Genomic DNA, 24,501 nt, shown 5'->3' with positions numbered 1-24,501 from the left:
ATGGAATGAGGGCTAGGTTTTAAACATTGTTGGATGAACAGTCAGAGATCCCGTGTTGCACTCTAAGCAGTGAATGGTAGAACTAAGCCTGTTGACGCAGAGGATCAGGGTGTGTCCCAGCTGTGCAGGGAGAGGAGGAACCTCTGCTGTGGCATGCTTCACTTTCCATCCCCAGGTCCATTTGGAACAAGCTGTACTGCATGTCAGAAACAGATGCGCATGTCGCAGGCTGACAGGGCCCCAACTTCTTTCCTGAAGGCCACTTTTAAATCTTTTCTACATGATCTCTGTGCTTCTGAAACAGACGCTGTGCATGACAGCCTGCAAGGTGCATCAGTTATTCACAGTTGGGGACATAGACTTGAATCAGTTGCTAAATATGTTACTTTTTATATGGAGAGTAGTAGGATGCACGTGTCTCTGTCTATTTATTTGAGTAAAAATTAATGAATGTAAAATTTCCACCAACATGTAAATGTTGACTCCAATATACAAATCTCAAAGAGGCTGGCCACTTTCTCTCATCGTTTGTTTTAGGATGGGGCGTGCTAATGCAGGATAGTGACATTTGCGGGGAGATTGGTCCTTATGTAATCACTAAAATAATTTCATGTTTCTTTCTCAAGTGATACATTCATCAGAACTAAAATTTTATGAAGGACCCCTTGATAATGAGGAAGGAATAGTCTCTTTATTAAATGGTGTTGGGAAGCCTGGACAGTTACATGCAAAAGAATTAAACTGGACCACTAACTCACACCATACACAAAAATTAACTCAAAATGGATTAAAGATTTGAACATAAGACCTGAAACCATAAAACTCCAAGAAGAAGATTTTAGGCAGTAAGCTTCTTGACGTAGGTCTTGGTGATGATTTTTTGAATCTGACACCGAAAGCAAAAGCAACAAAAGCAAAAATAAATAAGTGGGACCACATCAAACTAAAAAACTTCTGCACAGCAAAGAAAACCATAAACAACAAAAAAGGCAACCTATGGAATGGGAGAAAATATTTGCAAATGACATGTCTAATAATGGTTATACATAAGGAGCTCATACAAATCAGCACAAAAACAATCCAATTTAAAAATGTGCAGAGAGACTTCCTTGGTGGCACAGTGGTTAAGAACCCGCCTGCCAGTGCAGGGGACGTGGGTTCGAGCCCTGGTCCGGGAAGATCCCACATGCTGCGGAGCAACTAAGCACGTGCACCACAACTACTGAAGCCTGAGCATCTAGACCCCCGTGCACCACAATGAAGAGTAGCCCCTGGGCTTCCCTGGGGGCGCAGTGGTTGAGAGTCCGCCTGCCAATGCAGGGGACATGGGTTCGTGCCCTGGTCCGGGAAGATCCCACATGCCGCCGAGCGGCTGGGCCCGTGAGCCATGGCCGCTGAGCCTGCGCGTCCGGAGCCTGTGCTCCGCAACGGGAGAGGCCACAACAGTGAGAGGCCCGCGTACTGCAAAAAAAAAAAAAGAGTAGCCCCTGCTCGCCGTGACTAGAGGAAGCCGGGGCTCAGCAATGAAGACCCAACGCAGCCATAAATAAATAAATAGATAGGTAGATAGATAAATAAATAAATAAATAGATTTATTTTTTAAAAATGGGTAGAAGTCTGAATAGACATTTTTCCAAAGAAGACATGCAGATGGCCAACAGACACATGAAAAGATACTTGAGATCACTAATCATCAGGGAAATGCAAATCAAAACCACAATAAGATACCACCTCACACTTGTCAGAACAGCTATGGTCAAAAAGACAAGAAATAACAAGTGTTGGCGAGGGTGTGGAGAAAAGGGAGCCCTTGTGCACTGTTGGTGGGAATGTCATTTGGTGTAGCTACTATGGAGAACAGTGTGGATATTCCTCAAAAAAATTAAAAATAGAACCATCATAAGATCTAGCATTTCCACTTCTGGGTATTTATTTGAAGAAAATGAACACTCTTAACTCAAAGAGATATACATACCCCCATGTTTATTGTAACGTTATTTACAATAGCCAAGACATAAAAACAACCTAAGTGTCTGTTGATGGTTGACTGGATAAAGAATTGTTTTGTGTGTATGTATATATACATATATATATGAATATTATTCAGCCATAAAAAATAATGAAATCTTGCCATTTGTAACAGCATGAATGGACCTCAAGGGCATTGTGCTAAATGAAATAAGTCAGACAGAAAAAGACAAATACCTTATGATCTCTTATATGTAAAATCTAAAAAAACAAAAAAAACCAAACCAAGCTTATAGAGAGAACAGATTCGTGGTGCTAGAGGTCCACATTAGGGGAGGGGGTCAAAAGGTAAAAAACAAAAAAGTGGAGCCCTTTCCATTACACTCTGTAATAATAAATCAAGGCTCCTTTCTGTGCAGTCGTTGGGATAATGGTTCTAAAATTCAGCTTATTCTTATCAAAGAATATCAAAATGCAACATGATTAATGATTGTCTAGTTAATTTTGGTTTCCTACCTAAAATAGTTGTTTATTAAGTTATAACTTTAATTTACTGGATTAATTTTTAAAACAATACAGACACAGATACAATGTAAAGGAAAACTAGAAAGAGTACATAAAATACATGACATAGACTGTCACCAATCTCCCCAAACTGTAAATGCACATTACAGACGTCTTCTTACTTGTTTGTCCGAATCGGAAATCTGAATTATACCCACCTTGTGACCACTCTGAGAAGCTGACTTCTGGGCTTAGCACAGAAACAAATAGTAATCAGAAGGGAGACAGCTAGCCTGTTTTCAACTTAGTTCTTCTAAATAAACCCAGAATTTAATCTCCCCACAGCGTTTTGATGCAGAATTTCAGGGGTGAACCTTTGTTTTCTTCCTTTTCTCCACTCCTCTTTCTCCCACACTTCTGTCTTGAGAGGCTCACATTTTAACCAGGATGTACATTTATCTTAGATACTTTTAGAATGCTTGCTCCTGATGTAACTTACTGCTTTCTTTACCTCCATTTCTTGTAAAGAGAGTCTCTCCTTGAAAATGTTTTTCTTCTACCCTAACTATATTCTCCAAGTTTGAAGCTCTGTCCTTCTTGTCTATTTGGGTCTTTTGTCTTCAGGTCTTTGTTGGGAGATGGATATTTCCTTTGAACAGATAGAAAATAGAAAATATTTGTAATACAGTTTCACACTGATTCACTTTAATCAAACCAAATTTTGCATAAGGGTGCATCAGTTGATTTACAATGAGACTTTTTATAGTCAGGTTGAAAATCTGAGGAAGAGGAAGAGACCCCGACACCTGTTTGGTCGGCTAGCATAGGTGCCGGCCTCCGTGGACTTTCGTGGTCTCCGAGCCGAAGGCTGTCTTCGGGTGGGACTCGGGAGCTCTTTGGGAAGACGGCCGCCTCCCTGCACAGACCCGGCTCTGCATACACGTGCTCCGACCATCGACCCACGCGCGTCTCTGCTGACCCCTGTCCAGTGGCCTCCACCAGGGTCTGTGCAAGAACTTCTGTTGCTGGGATCCCCTATCCAGCCCTCAGCCAGCATGCAGCCCTCTTGGACTTCAGCAGGGTCCACTTGGGACACACTAAAGTTTTATTTTTGCCGTCTCGTGTTTGTGAATGCCGGCCTGCCACCAATGCCACCTCTTGGTCTCTGTCCAGTCCTTCCCCTCCCCCTCATCAAATTGACAGGTACACAGAACAGCAAGTTCAATAAGCAGATTCCCTGCCTGGGAGTGAAACCAATAGCCTGATACCCCCAGTGTGTAGGAGAAGCTCTCTCACCACTCACTCTCCCCTCCCCTCACACATACACACTGAGATGCACAAGAACACATGCTTGAGATAGGGTGTTTCATGCCTCTCTTTCAGAATTAGAGAGGGGAATTTCCGTGGTACTTTCCTAGAAACTCAGATCATTGCTTTCAATTTCCGTGGTTGTGGTTGTTTGCTCCAGCCTATGTATGGGAAGGAGTTGCAAGTGAAGGCAGCCACCTGGTCTCATGCTTCTAGCTTCAGGTCCTGGGTGAGTGAGTATGGTGGCTCTCTTTAGAATGTTCTCCCAATGTGAGGATACTTAGCTGTTTTCAGGTGGTAGCTTTAGCTGGATCTAAACCCAAGAGGACAAATCTCGCTTACTGGTATTATAAAATTTACTTTAATAAACTATTTCTGAAATATATGAAAATACATTTCCAATTTATCGCATTTCACAAGCCATTAATTTAAAGGATGGTTGGTCAACAAATACATTTTAAAATAAATTATTATGTAATATTTGGATTGGGCACAAAGGTGATATAAAAATAAAGATTAAAATTTAAAGTATACTAATGCATCAAAAGTGCATACAATTAATTTCAGGATCTGATATTTTAAATTCTTGTAGTTTTTTGAACTTAAAATAATCAGTTGGGTTTTTTTCATTATTTCTGTATTTTGGTTTCAAATTGCTAAGAAATAATTTTTCAGACTCATCTGAGTACTTCTCTGAGGATAATATATTATCTTTATTCCCAGTGAATGGAAAATGAATTTGAACATCGTATTTATTATATATTCTCAGTCTGATACTAGTTTTTGAAAAGCCATCTTTGTCAGGTGTACATAGTTATGATCATGAAAAGAATGTATAAATGTTAATAATCATCTTGTAAATTACCAGGATAATTATCATTTTTATACTCCTTGTGGTCCCCATGCTTTCTTCATTTCTGAATGTATGATTAGAATGAAAGAAGAATTCCAGCAGGCGTTATGGTCAAAACCATCTCCTCTTAGAGATAAAAAGAAGAAAAAGATATTCATGACATTCATCCCATCTCCTAACTGCAGGCAGTGCTCCCCCTGTGTGCTCTTAGAGTGACTCAAACTGTGTACTTAAAGGGAACGTGATACTGTATTACTTTCTCATTCACTCAACAAATATTCGGTGTGCCAGGCACCTAACTCCAAGGGGAGAAAATGCCATCTAACTATGAGCCTGAAAGAAGAAGCTTCAGATCCAGTTTACCAAGTAAAGGGTATATACCATCCACACTTCTGGTCACCAAACATCTGTTCACTTTTCTTCCTAAACAAAAAATACATTCACCCCTTTCTAAAAGACACAATCTCGGTGTCTCATCCAGTCGGATGCACGGTTGTTGCTGGAGGACGTCCAGATGTGGCTTTTCATGGTAGAAACCTGTGCTTCTCCTCACTGTGGCAGAGACAGAATAAATACTGTGCAGGGGCCCCCTGCTGTGTGGAATGGGGTATTGTACTTGACTAGGTACCAGTTTTGTTCCCTAGAAGAGGGTCACCTGTCCTTTGTTATATGAAACCTGTGATTCCAGTCTCTGGGACTTTCCTGATTTTCTTTTCTCTGCCTCTACTTGACATCTGAAGTGAACATGGGCGTATATACCTTCTTTAGGGACTGAGACACTTTCTCAACAGCTTTCTGCCCTAGAAGCTCAAGGGTGGTATACAAGCTCCAAAAGCCATTAACTTTTTCTAGAGCAGATTTCTGTTCCTGAATATGTAGCCATTTTAATCTGTTTGATTTTTATTTAGTTCCGTGTGCCAATAGTTATGCCCACATTTCTTTTCTAGAAACACTTCTCTTGAATTCTAGGCCTCCTGCAAGGCCTTCTTCAGACCTTGAGAGGTCACGTTTGATGGGAGACCCACCCCCTTGGTACCTTCTTCCTGAGCTATTTCTCCGAATGAAGAGATACATTGGCCATCACACCCTTGGCTGGACCTTTACTCCAAGGAACTTTCAGCCATTCAGAGGTTTCAAGAAGGGATTATATAGCTCAAAGCCTTATCATTTTTATTTTTATTGGGGTTGACTTGGAGTTGATAAGCAGCTGTCTTTTTCAGCCTTGAAAGGCTCTAATTATTTGCATATACCCTGCTTCCTTTAAATCCTTTTATGTGCAAACTGACCAATTATTTTCTTTATACCTTGTCAGATGCAACCTATAGCAACTAACACTTGCTGCTAATATTCTTTTTTTCAGTTCCTTTCCCTACTTCATGTTATTTTCTAACTCCTTCACCAAGTTACTGCAGGTGACATTTTAACCAAATATTTCACCATCAGCATGCATCCGGGTACAGTTTCCTTATTCCTTGCTGACTGGCCACCACAACAATGACACATTTTAAGTTTTTGTGATAGATTCACCCCACTTCTATTTCTTTTCCTTCTATTTTTTTTTAATTAGGAAACATGAGACATGTAGCCATAACATACAATCCTAAGATCTCAGTCCCTTCACCCAGCAAACGTTTTTTTCCTTGCTTACCCTGTGAGTCTGTAGAATGGCTCAGTTCATCATAGACATCAGGAATCCAGACTGACACAAGCACAGTTTCATTGTTTCCTTTCACCTCACTGCATCAATGGGAAGGGAGTGTAAAGAATTATACACCCAGCTATTACAGCTTTCACACAGAAGTGTCACAAGGAATTTCTGCTCATAATTCATTGGTCAAACCAACGACTAAACCAGATGTCACTAGTGCAAGGAAATGCCATCATGCTACAAGCCCTAAGGAGAAGAACCAAAAAATTGGGTGAATAACACTCAAGACTGATATAGAGGGAGCAACTGGAGACAAAGAAACATGTTAGGATGCTATGTTCTGTAGTCCAGGCAAGATATGATAATAAAGTAAATATTAAAATAAACATAAAGAGGCTTAAAATGGGAAATAGAATGACAGCATCTGTTTTGTGCATGAAAGTGTTTCAGATGGATTAGATGTAGGGGTGATTGTTATAGGAAGGTCCATGAAGTAGCTTTCGTCTCAGTCCAGCAGAGAGAAGGAAACAAAGAATGGTAGCAGTGGGAATGGGGAGAAGCGATTTGTGAGAAATATTTTAATGTTACATTTGACACTGTTGCCTGCATAAATAAGACTTCCTTGACAACACTGTCTAAAAGAGCCACCACAAATGCCTGACTCTGTCACTACCTAAATTAGTTCTTTCTGCTGCTTCATTGCCTGTTTCCATTAGAATGAACCAAGAAAGCAGAGACTTTATCCCCGGGACATTAAATGGTGCTTTGCACATAATGGGGCTCAATATTTATTGATTGCATTGGATGTTATGAGATAGAAAGTATGGAGTGAGTTAAATGACAGAAGTCAAAGGCGACCCCAAGATTTGTGAGGTTAAGAAACAGCTGCCTCCTGGTGACCCAGGATCTCTTTCCATAAAAGCCAAGGGGAAGAGAGCCCTGTGCGGTCCGCTGCCAGTGGGGCTGAGGCGGCAGTCTGCGCGCTCCGCAGGACAAGGACCCAGGGAGGCCTTGTCTGCAGTGAAGAGGAAGCTTCTCACTGCCTTGGGATACGTCTGGCAATCTGCAAGCTCCAACTCCATCAGCAGGGGCCACCAGGAAGCCCCAGGAACTGTGCTGCCAGAAAGACCTCCCATCCCCTTCTCCGCTCGGCACTCACTGTATCTATCGCCGTACTGTCTGCACAGGGCCATCAGGATCAATTTCAAATGCCCTTTATCTCTGTCACATCAGTTACCACGAGAAGCTCATTCTTCTTGGTCATCTCTCATGTCCAGAATCACCATGGAGGCCTGTATATGGCACTGTAGTTCCTTCCCACACCCCTGCACAAATCCTGATAGATACCCTCTAAAATTCTTATCTCACTTTTCCCTCCACCTCGCTTCTGTCTTTTACAAAAGACAAACAAAACCTTCTGAAAAGAGTTGTCTATATTTACCTATATTCTGACTCCAATTTCTGTCTCTTCTCTCCTAGTTTTCCTTGTACCTGTTCGATCAGCCTTTTATTTCTATCAGTCAATCAAAAACTCTCCTTACTAAGGAAACGAATGCCCTCCACATTGGTGAATCTTGTAGTCAAATTTGGACCTCATTTTATTTGAGCTTTGCTGGTATTTAAAGCCGTTGGTCATGTGATATCATTGTAGTTTTGATTTGCATTTCCTTGATGATTAATGTTGTTGAGTACCTTTTCATGTACCTGTTGGCCATTTGTATATCTTCCTTGGAAAAATACCTGTTCAGGTCCTTTGCCCATTTTTAAATTGGGCCATTTGGTTTTTTTACTATTAAGTTTTATGAGTTCCTTGTACATTGTGTATATTAACCCCTTATCAGATATATGGCTTGCAAATATTTTCTCCCATTCCATATTTTGCCTTTTCATTTAGTTGATGGTTTCCTTTGCTGTGAAGAAGCTTTTTTAGTTTGATGTAATCCCACTTGTTTATTTTTGTTTTGTTCCCTGTGCTTTTGGTATCAAATCGTAAAAATCAAGGAGCTTACTCTCTGTTTTCTTCTAAGAGTTTTATGATTTCAGGTCTTACATTCAAGTCATTAATCTGTTTTGAGTTGATTTTTATGTATAGTGTAAGATAGGAGTGGAGTTTCATTCTTTTGCATGCACATATCCAGTTTTCCCAACACCATTTATGAAAGAGATTTTTCTTTGTGTATTTTTGGTGCGTTTTTAGAAAATTAATTGACCGTGTATGCAATAGGCAAGAGATAACAAATGCTGGCCAGGATGTGGAGAAAAGAGAACACTTGTACACTGTCGGTGGAATGTAAATTGGTGTACAGACTACACAGTTACTCAAGAAATTAAACTAGAACTATCATATGATCCAGTATTCCTACTTCTGGTTATATATCTAAAGAAAAAGAAATCATTATCTCAAAGAGATATCTTTACTCCCATGTTCATTACAGCATTATTCACAAAAGCCAACATATAGAAAAACCTAAGTGTCCATCAGCAAATGAATGAATAAAGAAAATGTGGTACATACAAAATGGAATATTATTCAGCCTTTAAAAAGAAGGAAATCCTGCCATTTGTAAAAACATGGATGGATCTTGAGGGCATTATGGTAAATGAAATAATCCAGACAGAGAAAGACAAATACTGCATGGTATCACTTATATGAGGACATTTTTAAAAAGTTGAACTCATAGAAACAGAGAATAGAATGGTGGTTGTCAGGGGCTGGGGGGGTAGGAGAAAGGAGGAGAGGTTGGTAAAAGGGTACAAGCTTTCAGTTATAAGATGAATAAGGCCTGAGGATCTAATGTACAACATTAGATCACAACTGATCACAGTTGATAATATTGTATAGTAAAATCAAAATTTGCTAAAGGAGTAGAACTTAAGTGTTCTCACCAAAGCAAACAAACAAACAAACAAAAACCAACCTAAATATGTAAGATGATGGAAGTGTTAATTAACTTTATTGCGGGAATTCTTTCACATGTATATATGTGTGTGTGTGTGTGTATCTCAAATCATGTTGTACACCTTATATATGTTACAATTTTATTCATCAATTATACCTCAGTAAAACTGATAAAAACTATAAAATGAAACAGTCATGCTCCCCTCCTTGAAACACTATTTGTCCTTGGCTTCCAGCATAATATACCCTTTTTAGTTTCTTCTTCCTTGAATGTCTGTTTCTTCTAAGCCTCCTTCCCACCTCCCAGATCTGTAATTGTGGGAGAGTCCCAGGTCTCAGCCTTTAAATGTCTTCTTTTTTTTCTGTCAACTCAAACTGGTTGGTGGTCTCACGTGGATACATACCTTTAAATGATAGCTATACACTGTTGACTCCACGTTTATAAGTCCGGTCTAAACCTCTGTTCTGAACACCAGGCTGATATATCCAACTGCCTACTAATCTTTCCACTTCTATATCTAATAAGCATCCAAAACTTATTTCTGAAACTGAGCTCTTATTTTCTTCCAAATCTGCTTCTCCCACAGTCTTCACATTCTCACTAAAAGTCAATTCCATGACTTTTAGTGAAAAGTTGCACAAGCAAAAAACTCTGTTCATCTTTTTTTTAATTAATTAATTAATGTATTTATTTATTTATTGGTTGTGTTGGATCTTTGTTGCTGCACTCAGTCTTTCTCTAGTTGCGGCAAGCTGGGAGGGTTACTCTTCGTTGCGGTGCGCAGGCTTCTTATTGTGGGGGCTTCCCTTGTGTGGAGCACGGACTCTAGGCATGAGGGCTTCAGTAGTTGTGGCACTTGGGCTCAGCAGTTGTAGCTCGTGGGCTCTAGAGCGCAGGCTCAGTAGTTGTGGCACATGGGCCCAGTTGCTCCGCGGCATGTGGGATCTTCCCAGACCAGGGCTTGAACCCGTGTCCCCTGCATTGGCAGGAGGATTCTTAACCACTGCACCACCAGGGAAGTCCCTCTGTGTTCATCTTTAATCTCTCTCTTTCCCTCATGCTACAAATATTGCAAATATTTCAAACTTGCAAATATCATAGGTTTTCATGAATATATTCTAAATTTAACAGTTCTTATCACCACTATGCCCACTCTACTGGTCCATCGATTCAAGCCACCATTATTCATTTGCCTGGTACCCATCACCACTACTTCTCTCCTTTTTACTTGTTTTTTCATGACAGTTTTATTTTCTCACTTTGGTCAATGCCTCTTAGTTTTCATTTGAGACTGTTTTTTCTTAAGCATCTTATAATTTGTCATTTCAGAGTTAATTTTCTCTTTTTCTTTCACTTCTTTTCTAGATTCATTCCATTCTTCATTTCACCTACTTTTGTTGTTGTTGTTCATTTCCATTCTTAGTTTTTGAATTTCTAATTCAAACTGAATTTTTATATCCACAAATGCTTGTTTGAATGTATTCATCTATTTTTGGAGTGCACACTTACAGTGTTCTTCTGCTTCATGTTATCATTTTGGGGGAATGGGGTGAGGTGAGAGGCAGTTTTCCTAAACTGATTTGAATTTGTGTGAATTTTTGTGTCTTGAATTTCTGCCATAGTTCTGCATGGACTTTTATTTCCTTTGTTGATTCTTATGACATTGGGGTGTTTTTAAGAGTCCTAGTTTAATTCTGCCCTTTTCTGTCCTTTTAACAAGGTCCAGGTAGCATAGCAAGGGTTTGTTTGTTTGCTTTGGTGATGAGGGAGAGAGTGAATTCTCTGAAATGTGGCATCCTTTTGTCTTACAGGATCCTAAATTTTCTACTTTCTCTTCTTTTCCCCTCCCCCACCCAGTTGCTGAAGGGTTCTTCTTCTTTTCTGCCTTTTTTCTCACTTAAAGGCTGTGTAACTGGAAGACTCCACAAAAATCACTCTTGCCCCTCAAAACCCAGTGTGTCCCTTTAAATCGCATTTACCTTTTATATGACACCCGGTCCTTTAGATCATGCATCCTTTCCTTCCCTATAGATCATGTCCCCTTCTACCCAGTCCTTTCTTAGTATCCTAAGATTCAAGCTGCATCTCATCTTTCTGGTGATTGCTGCAACTCTCCTCAGTCGTCGTTGCCAGCATCCCTCCTCCAACCCCCTGCTGTTTTTCTTGGTTAGCTCTTGGCAGTTCCTGCTTTCTCTGTTCTGAGACTCCCCGACCCCAGCGTTAACCAGGAAGTCTTTCCTAATTATTTTACTTCTTAAGCTTCAAGCAGATTTAATCACATCATGTTCCATCTATATCTGTATACCTTCCTAATTTTTCATGGATCACATCCCATTAAATACATTTGCTTGCTTGGAGGTTTTCTTGGTAGAGAGGAAGAGGCTGATTGGCCTTTGTGTTTGTTTTGGTGTTCTGTTTCTGACATAAAAAAGTGCCCTACACACAGCAGCTTAAACCAGCACAAACTGATCATCTTACAATTCTAAAGGACAGAAGTCCAACACGAGTCTAACCAGGCAAAAACTAAAGTGTCGGCAAGGCTGTGTTCCCTTCTGGAAGCTCTGAGGATAATACACTCCCAGGCTCATTGGGGTAGTTGGCCACATTCAGTTCCGTACTCTGAGCAATTGTCAAAGGTTTTTGTCATAAATTTGGCTCTGTATAGAGAAACAGTTTCAGAGCTCTGTGTGGTTTTGGGCGCAGTCTTCGAGATCTAACCACGGCACTGGCAACACTTCCGTATTCCAACAGAGCTCTCCTCTTTCGTGTTTTCCTTTCTACTCCCAAGTACCTCATGATTGCTGCGTAGAAAGCAATTGCTTTCAGGCCTTATGAGAACATGATTAAGAGCTCTTGATGGTGCCTCTTTCTCAAAAAGTTCCCTGCTTCACAAAAGTTCCTATGAGAAGCTTAGGCACGTACATCAAGTGTTCAGTCGGTGTCTAGTAAGAATTCCACCGATTGGAAAGTGTTCCTCCTGGGGCTGGTTTTCTATCACAAATGCACTCACTCTGGAGCTAACCTTCAGCGTTAGTGCAAAGGACCCCTTTCTACCTTGCTTTCTTGTAATGTTTTGACATCATTTTCCCATCATTCTCAGGCTATTTACAAGTGTTGATTTGAGTTCTTTCTTATTTTCTCTGATTTGCTTTAAGCTCTGTGTCACTGACTAACCTCCATATTAAAGCATTTTGCAGCAAATTCTTGTCAGGCTAAAGAGCAGCACATTCGATGGTTCTATCGTTTTTTGCTGTTTGTCCCTTGTTACTTTGGAAGACAGACGGGAGCGATTTTCTCTTTGGCCACGTCTGAAAGCCTCGCCTCACTCCTCTAATTCACAAAAGGAGAGAATGGCAGAATAAGACATGCTATATTGAATCCAAAAATGTGATGTATCAATCTGTTGTTAAATTAAGGAAAATAAGTTATGATTATGTGCATAAAAGATCAAATAAACTTAGGTAACTCATTTCCTTGGCTCAAAGTTGACCTTTTCTAAGATTCCATTGCCATATCTCTATAGAAAATAAAAATCTTGTCAAGTGTTTATCATATATAGGATCAAAAGGAATTTATACAAGTCTTCCATTTTGGCATAAATACCACTAATGAGGCTAAAAGAAAAAGACAGCTATTAAAATAAGAAACCTTTCGAATATGAGATATTTTAGAATTACTGAAGTTTGATAGAGAATCATATTTGAAATGTCTCTCTTCCCCTTCCTAATCAAAGATCTGTTTTATCTAGACGAGCCAGCTGTGAAGAGTAGAAGTTATAATCTCCACTTAAAATGGGGATGAATAAAGACTTCAAAACACCCAGCAAGTGACTACTTCCCAAATTATTTTCATTTGGTTCTAGAATGTATATTAATTTCCAGGAATCAACTGCAAATCACATCTACTTACTTGTTCCACATTTATTTATTAGTTTCCATATCCAGGTGCTGCACTGGCTCTAGACTGACTAAATCAAGTCTCCCTGACTCTAGTATCAGAATATATTGGTTGGGAAAGGCAGACAAATAACTCAGGGATATAGAGACTATGATCAAAGTATAGACAGAGTGAAATGGAAATGTAGAGGAAAGACGTCAAATCCAAACTTGGGCCTGAAGGAACTAAACAGAGAAGGGCATATTTGAAACAAGTTTTGAAGGATTATTAGGTGTGGGAATGTGGAAAGGAGCAAATTAAGGCACCTCAGGGACAGGAAATAAACGCGCCTCTTACTTAGAAAAGAAAACTAAACGTTCCTACCCATCTGACTTCAACAGACAGGGCTCTTTCCTGTGAGCTTAACATTCTTCCCGTCTTTGCTGAAGCATGCAGTTAGGGTTTAACTGGTCTCTTGTCTTCCTACTACAGAAAAAGTAAGAGAAAAAGAAAAGTCCGTAACATATCCACAAGGCCAGTTAAATAAGAAGTAGGTGCCAATTTTCAAGAATGAAAAATGTCGTCAAAATATCGTATATTTTAATAGCTCTATAAATTTCAAATGCCAATAAGAGATCTTTGTAGCAACAGTCTACATCGGGAGACACTTTTCTTCACTTTCCAGCAAATAGGAGTATTTAAGACTTCAGTAAATATAAAAACAACATTTGTCACCAAATCATCGCAAATCTGCCCAGCAAATAAGAATTACATACGCTTAAGAATTCCTGGTTTTGGGCTTCCCTGGTGGTGCAGTGGTTGAGAGTCCACATGCCGATGCAGGGCCCGTGAGCCATGGCCGCTGAGCCTGCGCGTCCGGAGCCTGTGCTCCGCAACGGGAGAGGCCACAACAGTGAGAGGCCTGCGTACCGCAAAAAACAACAAAAAAAGAATTCCTGGTTTTGTTGATGACAAAACAGTATTATCTTCCCTACATTTTCCTAAGATTATTAATAAAAGCCAAATCCAATGAGGACTAAATACAAAAGTTTATTATTTCCACACAAAACTAGTCTTGCCTGCATCTTACAGCAAATTACGATGAAACTGATTCAATGCCATTTTTAATTCTGCTATATGATTTTACCTGATAGCCTATTTTCTGTAGATGTGATGACCCTTTTTTCACTGTTTGCAAATATAGCTCCTTTTGGATCATTTAACTTTCAAGTCGTCATCCTAAGGCCTAAATTTAGTGAAAGTAATAAAGCTTAAATTTAATCATTTATTCAATAGGCATTCTTAAGAGTCTGCTATGTAAAGATCTCTTTTTTTTTTTTTTTTTTTTGCGGTACGCGGGCCTCTCACTGTTGTGGCCTCTCCTGTTGCGGAGCACAGGCTCCGGACGCGCAGGCTCAGCGGCCATGGCTCTCGGGCCCTGCATCGGCAGGCGGACTCTCAACCACTGTGCCACCAGGGAAGCCCAAAAGATCTCTTCTTATTTAAATGAATCTAGCCATAATTCTGCAAATTCTCCCTAGAATTCTGCAAAGAAGTGATGGAAAGAAACTCAGGAACAGCCATCCATCCTTGACTGTATCTCTACTTTGCAGGGTCCCTGATCATCATTTTCCCTACAGTCTCATAATTTAGTTTAGTCTCTCTTCTCTATTTGTCTTGTTATTCCCAAACATTTTTCAGGTTTTTTTTCTTTTGGAAGTTACCAAATTTATTCATTTAACTGATGCTATACATAATGAAAACATTATTTGGGTTTCTGTTCTAGAGAAATGTTATTGACCTGAATTAAGAATTTGAGCATAGCTGCAAGCTATCCAAAAAAGACGTCTAAATGAGAAAGCACTTCCACCACAAAGAGAAAAACATAGAAAACGTTGCAGAACATTTTATGCCTTCATTCCTCCATAAAGAAATTTAATCGTTTACACATTATGTGTAGACCAAGGTAGACGCTTGAAAGATAAAACAAAAGACAAAAGGCACTGAAATTATGGGAAAATAAATATTTAAAAATACAGTGGGTTTATTAGATTATTGCATTTGTATTTAATCTCCTCAGTTCTGTAAACACAGAAAATGGAAAGGTGAAAGATGTAAGGTAATTCAGAGAAAAACACTAGTTAAATAATGATGGGACAAAGTAAATTAACATGCAATAAAAGATATTAAAGGATTTCAATACATGGAGTTTGCCAAAGAAAAGAGCAAATAAAAAGCACAGCTATAATTATTTGAAAGGTGACTGTCAAAAACAGATTTTAAGCAACAAAGCCTTGTATAATAAACAAGTTCAGCTTGTCTGCAGCAAAACTGTTAGATCAAATATGCAGACTACAAAGGTTAGTACTTTTGAGGTGAAGGTTTGGGGCTGATCTAACTGAACTAAATACTAGAAAACCGGGAAGAGGACGGACAGAGTGCTGACTGCTTCTCAGACTTTACTCACTGAACTTAGGGCTGTCCCTCGCTGGTCACAAGGTGTCACTGTCGCTGCCCTGGATGTGCCTCTCCACCTCAGCCCTGACCACCCTCCTCAGTGCAGCCTGGTTCCTCCAGCACATTCATGCAGAGACACGTAACGCTCCTTCATACTCTCACACAAATACCTCACACACTCACGTACTCATACACAGACCCATGTACTCACACACACACACACTCACAAATACTGTCACACACTGATGTGCTCTAACATGCTCATATGCACACTGTCCCACGCTCACATACACTGATACACACTCACAAGCTGATACACAGACACACACCGATACACACACTCACACACACTCCCTCCCCTTCCTGCTCGCCCTGCAGGTCCCTGATCAGATTCCCTGAGCTGCTCAGCCTTTGTCCTGGTGCCCCAGCTCCTACCGGCTAAGCCACAGCCCTCCAGAGAACCACACACCAGACTCTCCTGCCCACCCACCTGACTCTAAGATTACTGGGAACAGAAACTGTGTTTTTCCATATCCTCTTAGCACAGTGCCTGGCTTACAGTGAGAAAATGTTTGTTAATAAAGAAATGAACCCTTGATGATTCTGATCTGATCTGATTCTTCTGAGCTGAATTGCAGGGATGTCTCTCTCTCTTTCTCTTTCTCCCTCTCTCTCTCCCTCTCCTTCTCTCTTTCTTTCTGAAATAGTTTATAATTCAGTCTTTAATGTGACTATATCTAGTCTTATTGTATTACTCTTGCTATTTCTCTTCATACATGCTGCTGTACTATTAAAATGCAGAAGCGTTGCAATTCTCAAGATTGGCTGCCAAAGCCATCTTTACCTGCTGGTGGAAGCCCAGGAGCCCCTCTCATTGCTGTGGAGGCAGCCCGCTGGCTCTGGTCCTTACAGAAAAGCCAAGTTGAGTTCTACTCAAAATAGTCAGCTCGAGCTTCCTAGAAGCCCTTTACTGTATGGTTGTTTTCTTTATCTCATTCAATCCTAGGACAAAAGAGTTACTAGAAGGAGTGAGGGACATATTTCTTTAACCTCTGGGCATGCACTGACTTAGTATTTAAAGGGAATGTTGTGACACAGGTGCTTTGTCATATTTCACACTTTTAATTTTACCACACGTAGCATAGCAGATATTCTTCTTTCCATCTATGGGGTCCTGGAAATACTCGCAGGTAGAGTCATGCAGATGAGATGTTAATTGCATGTGATTTCACTGATGATTGAAGGTCGAGGAGTTCTGAGAAATAGTCACAACATCAAAATGTAAAAAGAAAAAATATAGCCATATTGTCTCCCTTAGCAAAAATGTCAAGGATTTCTAGAGACATGGCATGGAAATTGGCTTAAGCATTTGATCTGTTGTTAGAAAAGCTTTCAAGACTTTCATAAATTTTAGAAGTCAAAATTCATATATCTAATGAAAATTATTTTCAATATATGCTGTTGTTGCTTGTGTAAAAATTTTCTGTGAAGGCTGGCATTCCCTCACCAGAAGAAAAAACGTGTTTTTTTTTTTAGAAAGCTGTGAGCCTCAGCAATGCCTTTTTATTGTATTAGAGGCCCTGTGATCAGAAGGGATTCTTTTCTAGGTTCATGAGGAAAAGCCCACCAGCCAGACAAGGAGCCAGGCCTGGCCCACATGAGAATCTGCTTTCTCCTTGGGCACATGCTGTGTCTGACACCACAGAGGACAATCCCTGAAGGATGCAAACCATAGCTTTTGCAAGGAAAAATCACTTTTGTGATTTGAACGTTGGAAGCGTTATTTTTGTCAGAATAGTACTCCGTGGGAGACTGCATGTTCTTTTTCTTTATTTTCTAACAACATTCTATGGTCTTGATAAAACGAAGAAAAAGTGACAAATATGGCTTGACATCTCATTGATCAAACCCATTTTTGATGCTAAGGCGGTGTGACTGAGCACAGGGAGAAAGCATTACCCAGGTTTGATGACGTTGGCTGTCGAGCAGAGCAGTTGATACTCATATCCTTGGAGTCAAGAAAACGTGTCACAGATAACGTTTTTATGGGGAGTTTAAAATGCCAGGGCAAAGGTGGAAATGTCATCCACAGAGAGGAGCAAGAGATTCGAAGGAAATCTGCTCTAGTACAGACTTATGCTATGTGAAAAAGTCAGAAATTTCTCTGGATGAGTGTCAGTGGAAAACTCTTATCCAATTTCTGTGCAGTGATTTGGGGGCTTGGCCCAAAATTTCTAACCTTTTGGATCTCTGCATATAAAAATAGTTAGAAGGCTTGGGTTCCAATTCTGTCTTGGTGCTGACCCATGATAGGATATGAGACCCAGTTATGACACTAATCCTTAGTCATCTCATGCACAGAGGGCTTATATTAGGATCAAATTCATCCATGTTTGTGAAAGCACTCAACACTACAAGATTTTGTGTAGGTGAAAGGTGTTCAAAGGTTTCAAGCAAAGAAAAACCACGAATATAGAGAAGTCGGGAAGTAATGGGAATAAAAAGAGAGTGATCTAATCAATATCTTAGATAATTGGAGTTTTCTAAAGGGGGAAGTTATTTTTAATATCTTCTCCCTAAATTTTTTTAAGTGAGGATGGTCTTTTTTTGAGATTTGTAAAAGGAAATCGATCACATTCTTTTGCTGATCTATGATCCACTGCAGTTCAGAATGACGAGGATCAGACCTTCAGTCTGCAGAAATCCAAGTTACATTCAGGAGGACAGTCATGTGTTTAATCTAGTTCAACATTTTTCAGCTATTCACTTATATATTTTTATTTTGTATTTAATTAATTTTTCCAAGTAAATTCTTTCCTCAAATTAAATCAATCTAAAATATACTAGATAGTAAACAAATCTCAGTCTATTAATTATAAATAAGATAAAGTACATTGGAATAACTTAAAATAACTTTAAAATACAGTGTTATAATGTCAAGGGAAACAATTGTGGAGATTGTTTTATTTCACTGCTTAAATATAGCTTTTTAGTTTTCTTAAGGTAGATTTTTTAATGCTCACCACTTACCTGGGAAACTGGTTCAGGAAACATTCCTTCTCCATCATTCCTATGTAGCCTTGCCTGACTTCCATGGCATGTGCTCATTTTCAGAGCTGGAGGCCGAGGAGTGGTGCAAGCATCTCTGCATGGAGTGTCTGGGGACTAGGCTGAATGACATCAGCCTCGGGGAGCCTGATCTCTTGGCGGCAGGAGTGCAGCGGGAACAGAATGGTAAGTGCGTCTCCATCCTTCCTTTCTTTTAAAGTGCACTGGGAGCTATAGAACTTTGAAAGTGGAAAGGACCTCAGAAATGTTTCAGACCAATCCTTTTTAAGGGAAAATAAACTGATCAACCTCAGCTGTTAAGGGACTTTCTCAAGACTGCATACCAACTAGAAAAATACTAAGGTACAATCCTGCCTTCTTGCTCTGTGGCATTGTCGTTCATCTCAATAAATAAGTTACCTCAACAATAAGTTTATTCATTATATATAAAGTTTTGAATGGACAGCATTCCTACATTTTCTTCTTTGATAGTTGTTATAGATTTGGAGTCTAAATAAATAAGTTTGGCTTATTGTGTTATTTTTCAATAGATTTTAGGGAATGTGGCTAACAGTATGTCTTTGCTCAGGCTGCCATAACAAAATACCATGGACTAGGTGGCTTGAACAACAGGAATTAATTTCTCACAGTTCTGGAGGCCAAGTTCTTGCTGTGGCCCCACGTGGCAGAGGGGGAGAGAGAATAAGCTCTCTCTTGTCTTTTACTGTAAGGGCACTAATTCGTTATGAGGGCCCCACCCTCATGACCTCATCTAAGCTTCATTACTCCCAAAGACTCCATCTCTAAATCCTATCACCTTGGGGGTTAGGGCTTAAACCTATGAATTTTAGGGGGACACAATTCAGTCCATAGCATACTACACGTAAGGAAGTACAATGCATGAAATCTCAGGGTTTAACAAAATTGAGGTTTATGTGACATGTTATTTACTCACTGCACTGCTCTCTAATTAAACATTTCTGATGTCTCTTAAGAAGTTATGCTGCCTCTTCTTGACTAACATCTCTAAATAATGAAATCAGAGTAATGTCATGAGCTTTTTTACCCTCCATTTTAAAAAATAATTATCATTACCACCAGAAGATCTAGTAGTATGAAAATAGAAACTTTCCAATGTTCTTAATTTCTATGGCTAGTGTTTTTGAAAAGGTTGAGGGATGTTGGTGAAGGTTGACACTACTTATTAAAAAGAAATTCTGGAATTATCTGTGGTTTATACTGTAGACAGTGCCAGTAAAATGCATCAGGATAATACTTAGCAATAATGGTTTTGTTATAAGTAATAATATTCTAACAACCATCACTGTCTCATAGACCATCAAAGACATTATTTTTTGGGTTTTGCTACACTGAAAAAATGTTTTCCCCACTACCTGATTATAAACATACATGGGCACCAACTTTGCCCATGTTGGTAGTTTCAGAAAGTCAGGAAGGCCTTTCTGTGGCTCTTTTTCTAGCTTCCTTTTGATATTCCAGTTTCTCTGCCACACTTTCTTTTTTTTTTTTTTTTTTGGGGGGGGGTACCAAATTACTTTATTTGAAAGAATGGTACTAAGGAAAGGACTTGTAGATATTTTGGTACAACTTACAGAAAAGTTAAGGTAACCCAAACATGCATGCACTGCCTTGGTGACCAGGGAAGTCACCCCTGTAGCTACGGGAAGCCAGCCTAAGGCTTAGCTCTCATTATCACTATTTCCGAGGGTGTGCTTGTCAAAGAGATACTGTCTGCCACACTTTCTTGGATTTCATCTCTCCAATTTAGTTTCTGAGAACTGTGCTAAGTACAGAACGCCCATAATTGTGCTGCTTAAAATATGCTGTTCATTCTCAGTTTAAGAAAAGAAGAAAAAAAAAAAAAAAACTCTTTACCGATAAACATTCGTCAAGTACTACATAAAGAAAATATGAAGAAAGTGAATAAATTAGGCCTGTGGGTGGAAGCATTACTGTGTGCTGCTTACTTGGTGTGAATTGTATGCTTTTACTTTAAAGATCTGGGGTTGTATATGGTTTCCATCCAAATGGATAATGTACTCCTTTGGTTTATTATAATTTTTATTTCTAATTTGATAATAATGTCAAAGTAACTTACCTACAATATAAAGGGAAAACTTTTTAGGATAGGACAAACATGGAGTTAAATGCCAGAGCTATATAAGAAGCACAAGCAGATATAGCCTAACAAGCAAACTTTTTAGGATGCAACTTGAATGTAGGCTACACCCCTTAATTAGGACAAGTTCCTAAGGCTCTTCTAATTTCAGTTTGCTACTGTGTGAAAATGAACTAATACCAATTTATGGTGTTGTCATGATAGTTACATGAGATAATATAAAATAAAGACTAACTCTCATGCCTAGCTCAGTTTTTTAAAAAAGCACAAGTTTGTTTGTTTAAAGCACAAGTAAAAATAAAGAAATGAAAAACTAATTCCCGCATACACTTTAGAGAAGACCTGAAATTATAATAACATCCAATGCCATCCAATGCTTTTTTAGGTTTATTTTGTTTAATAATCCTAAATTGATAAAAAGGGTTATATGTGCTTTTAATATATAGTAATTATTTAGTTAAAGAAGGTAGTATTTGATCCATTTAAATGACCCCCTAAAAGTACATGGTACCATAAAGGAAATTGGCAGTCTTACACACACACACACACACACACACACACAATCATGATCATTGAGACCCTTCACTGTTTAGCGTTAAAAGGAAAAACTTAGCTGGAAGGATTTCTTTTCCCCAGGAAGTACCTTCCACATGGGTGAATTTCTCTCTTTGAGTCCAAGGCCATGGACATAGCCATTGCTCCAAGCTCTTCGAGTTACATACACTTTCTTTAAAATGCTTCCTCAAGTCCAAATAATAACATCTTTCCTTTGTTTCTTTTGGCCATTGAGAACTAGCTAAAGCTTTTTAAAAGAATAATTTATACCAAAGGACAACGTGAAAGGCATAAATCTTGACAGAATGTCTAAATTACAGACTCTATTATTGCCAGCTCAAAAATCCCAGTGAATATGTGTTTACATGCTGCCTGGAAGAGAAGACCCCCCGCACACACACACAAATTGGCACAATTTGTTACTTGCATTCCCCGATTTTGTCACTTCCTAATCAGTAGACCTCTCCCGTAAACACGATAATTCCATTTTAAGTCTGCCCTGAAATAACTACCAGTAGTCTATAAAATCCTATGCTAAAGACTAAGAATGCTCTTTAGCTAACTTGAACCCTCTCCCTTGAGCCCCAGGATCGCTTTAGGGACACACCTGTTCATTTTACTACATGTAGGGAAAATATTTGTTGTTTTAGCTAACTAAAGTATTTTAAAAAATACTATCTTTTAAAGCTGTCCTTCCATAGTTTTCAATCATAACACCTCTTAATATAAACAAATTCTTTAACTTCCTAATACATGTTTTAAGTCATTAATATGTTCAGATTGGAATCAATCCTTTATGAAAGATTTGTCATCACAGATTTAGATTTTTTCCTTAAGGCATTTTAGTGTTAAATTCTATAATTTCTTTTTTTTTTTTTTTTTGCGGCATGCAGGCCTCTCACTGTCGTGGCCTCTCCCGTTGCGGAGCACAGGCTCTGGACACACAGGCTTAGCGGCCATGGCTCACGGCCCAGCTGCTCCGCTGCATGTGGGATCCTCACATCGGCAGGCAGACTCTCAACCACTGTGCCACCAGGGAAGCCCTAAATTCTATAATTTCTTATTCATCAGAAACATTATTTTAATGTTTTATCAGTGATATGCTGGGATTTAGTTTGAAATTTCTCCTAAGAGATGAGATACACATGCATGTGTGCAGAATTGATGTAATAAATTACATTATGGTGGCTTGTGGTGATCTTGTGGTATCCCGTCATCAAGGGAAGACTCATTGCTCAGTCCTAACCACAGCATTTTTTTTCTGACATTCAAAATTGCTACTACTCCTCTAGTGTTTTTCTGATTCTTCAAACAGCTTGGTCTTATTTACTCTGAGACTAGCAAAGAGTAAACATTTGTGCAATTAATTTTTACATGTGTAATGTATGTTGCTAAGATAAAAGTGGTTATTGATTAAATTCTTTGCTATAATCATTTTTCATCTAGTGCTGTCAGCTGTTTTCCTGTTGGTTCAGAATCCCACATAGTATAGGTGAAAATAAGGGAACACAAGTACACACACACACACAAACTTATTCTTGGACTTCAGATAACACTGCCACAAAAGAGTGCATACTAAGTAGACATTTTGAATTTTAAATTCTTACAACTTGCAGAATCTTCACATCTTTCAGTTGTATTTAAGATAGCCTATGCTGACCTTAGAAAATATTAATGTAAGGTGTTATAATCATAGTTATTTAGAAAGGAGTCACAATACGTAATAGCAATTCTAGAAAACAAATGTTACGTGTTAATCGTTAATAGCAGAAGTAAGCATCACAACCAAGAAGCGAGTCACTTGTGTGAAGTTCCTGCTGTTGCAGTTGGAAGTAGACTCAAGGATATGTCCATTTTGCTGTTGATACAAGAGATCATTATCCAAAACAAAATGGAAAAATAACCTCAGACTTTGCCATCTGGTTAATGCAGAGTCAGATGTGAGGGTTTAGTTTTTTCCAGGACCAAGAGTCCCTGCTTATGAATGGTCTAGAATTGGCATGAATTCCTACTTTTAGCCTAAGAATGTGTGTATAACCTTTCTGCAGAAGCAAAGCGGTATTCCAGTGTTGTTTCTAAATTATTTACTTGGGTTGCCATAGTAACCGTGCTCCCTACATTCCACTCAGAGTCCCTTGTATGTCACTCACTCATTCACTCTTCACCCATCAAACATTTTCGAGGCTATGCTATGCAGGAACTAAGCTGAGGAAATGTAGAATTATATAAAATAGGGCCATTACTTTTAAAAAGCTCACAGAATAGTGAGGGAGACAAACCTACAAACAAGATGTATTGATCAATGTTTTTTAAAATAATGCTTTGTTCTTGGTCACACAAAATCTCAATAGCACAGACCTGGAAGTGTGTCTTTATCATTCATGCATAGGTGGGTTGGCTAGGGTTCATTGGATTTAGGCTGGGTAATGCTGAGATTGGCTCCAAGCTGCACATGATGTCTGCATCTCTTCCATGTATATCTCATCCTCCTGACACTAACGGCTACCTAAGGCGTGTTCCCAAAACAAAAACATTAGGGCAAGAGATCAAGCCCAAACTTGCAACATAATTTAAGTCTCTGCATTTGTCATGTCCACTGACATTCATTGACCAAAGCAAATCCTATGGCCAAGCCCAAAGTCAAGGGGTACAAAAGTACACCCCACCTGTGGGGCCACGACATGAGTTAGAAAGTCTGACCTAATGTGGAGAGGAAGTGAAGAATTGAGATATATAATCTACATGCTAAAATAAAAATAGAAGTGCTGTGGTATAGGTAAGATCAGTTCTAATCAGAGCAGCCTACCCTTCTATAAAAAAAAAAAACTTATTTCTTATTCCTCTAAATAACCCTCTCAATCAGGCAGGAAGTCTGAAATTCTTAATGTCCATCAGTAATTAAAGCCAGTATTAGCAGGCCTTTATTCATTTGGAAAATGGCCAGTTAATGACAAAACAATAACACCCGTAACAGTAAAACTTTCTCTATTTTAAGGATCTTTTCCCCAGTTTTTCAAAAATGATTTGGGGTAAGCCATATTCACACTTATACACATACTTTATGACTAGTCATGAAAGAGTGTTCCAGGTTAATTTTTTTTGTCCCTGGGATAACACTCAGCAAAACCCACTTTTGCATGGGGAGAAGAAATTTCGCATACCTATGTTTGAGCTTCCAAATGCCATCCACACACTCCTGTATTTCCCAAAGTGAGTTCCAGGAAATACTGCTGCTACTACTACT

At 39.1% G+C, this 24,501-nt stretch overlaps 1 protein-coding gene across 1 annotated transcript in view; it reads left to right on the top strand.

Moving 5' to 3' along the window:
* The window catches only part of DOK6 (docking protein 6), a 392,119-nt gene that overhangs the window by 224,616 nt on the left and 143,002 nt on the right, over window positions 1-24,501 (top strand). Inside the window, exon 4 of the mRNA XM_029220785.1 lies at window positions 18,629-18,748. Within this exon, the coding sequence (XP_029076618.1) occupies window positions 18,629-18,748 (120 nt within the window). The remainder of the gene's footprint in view (window positions 1-18,628; window positions 18,749-24,501) is intronic.

This window comes from Monodon monoceros, unplaced genomic scaffold, assembly GCF_005190385.1.
Source record: "Monodon monoceros isolate NGI ecotype Baffin Bay Population unplaced genomic scaffold, NGI_Narwhal_1 Super_Scaffold_1, whole genome shotgun sequence".
Classification (NCBI taxonomy): Eukaryota; Metazoa; Chordata; class Mammalia; order Artiodactyla; family Monodontidae; genus Monodon; species Monodon monoceros.
Note: the sequence above shows the minus strand (reverse complement) of the source record. Positions and strands in the feature narration are given on the sequence as shown.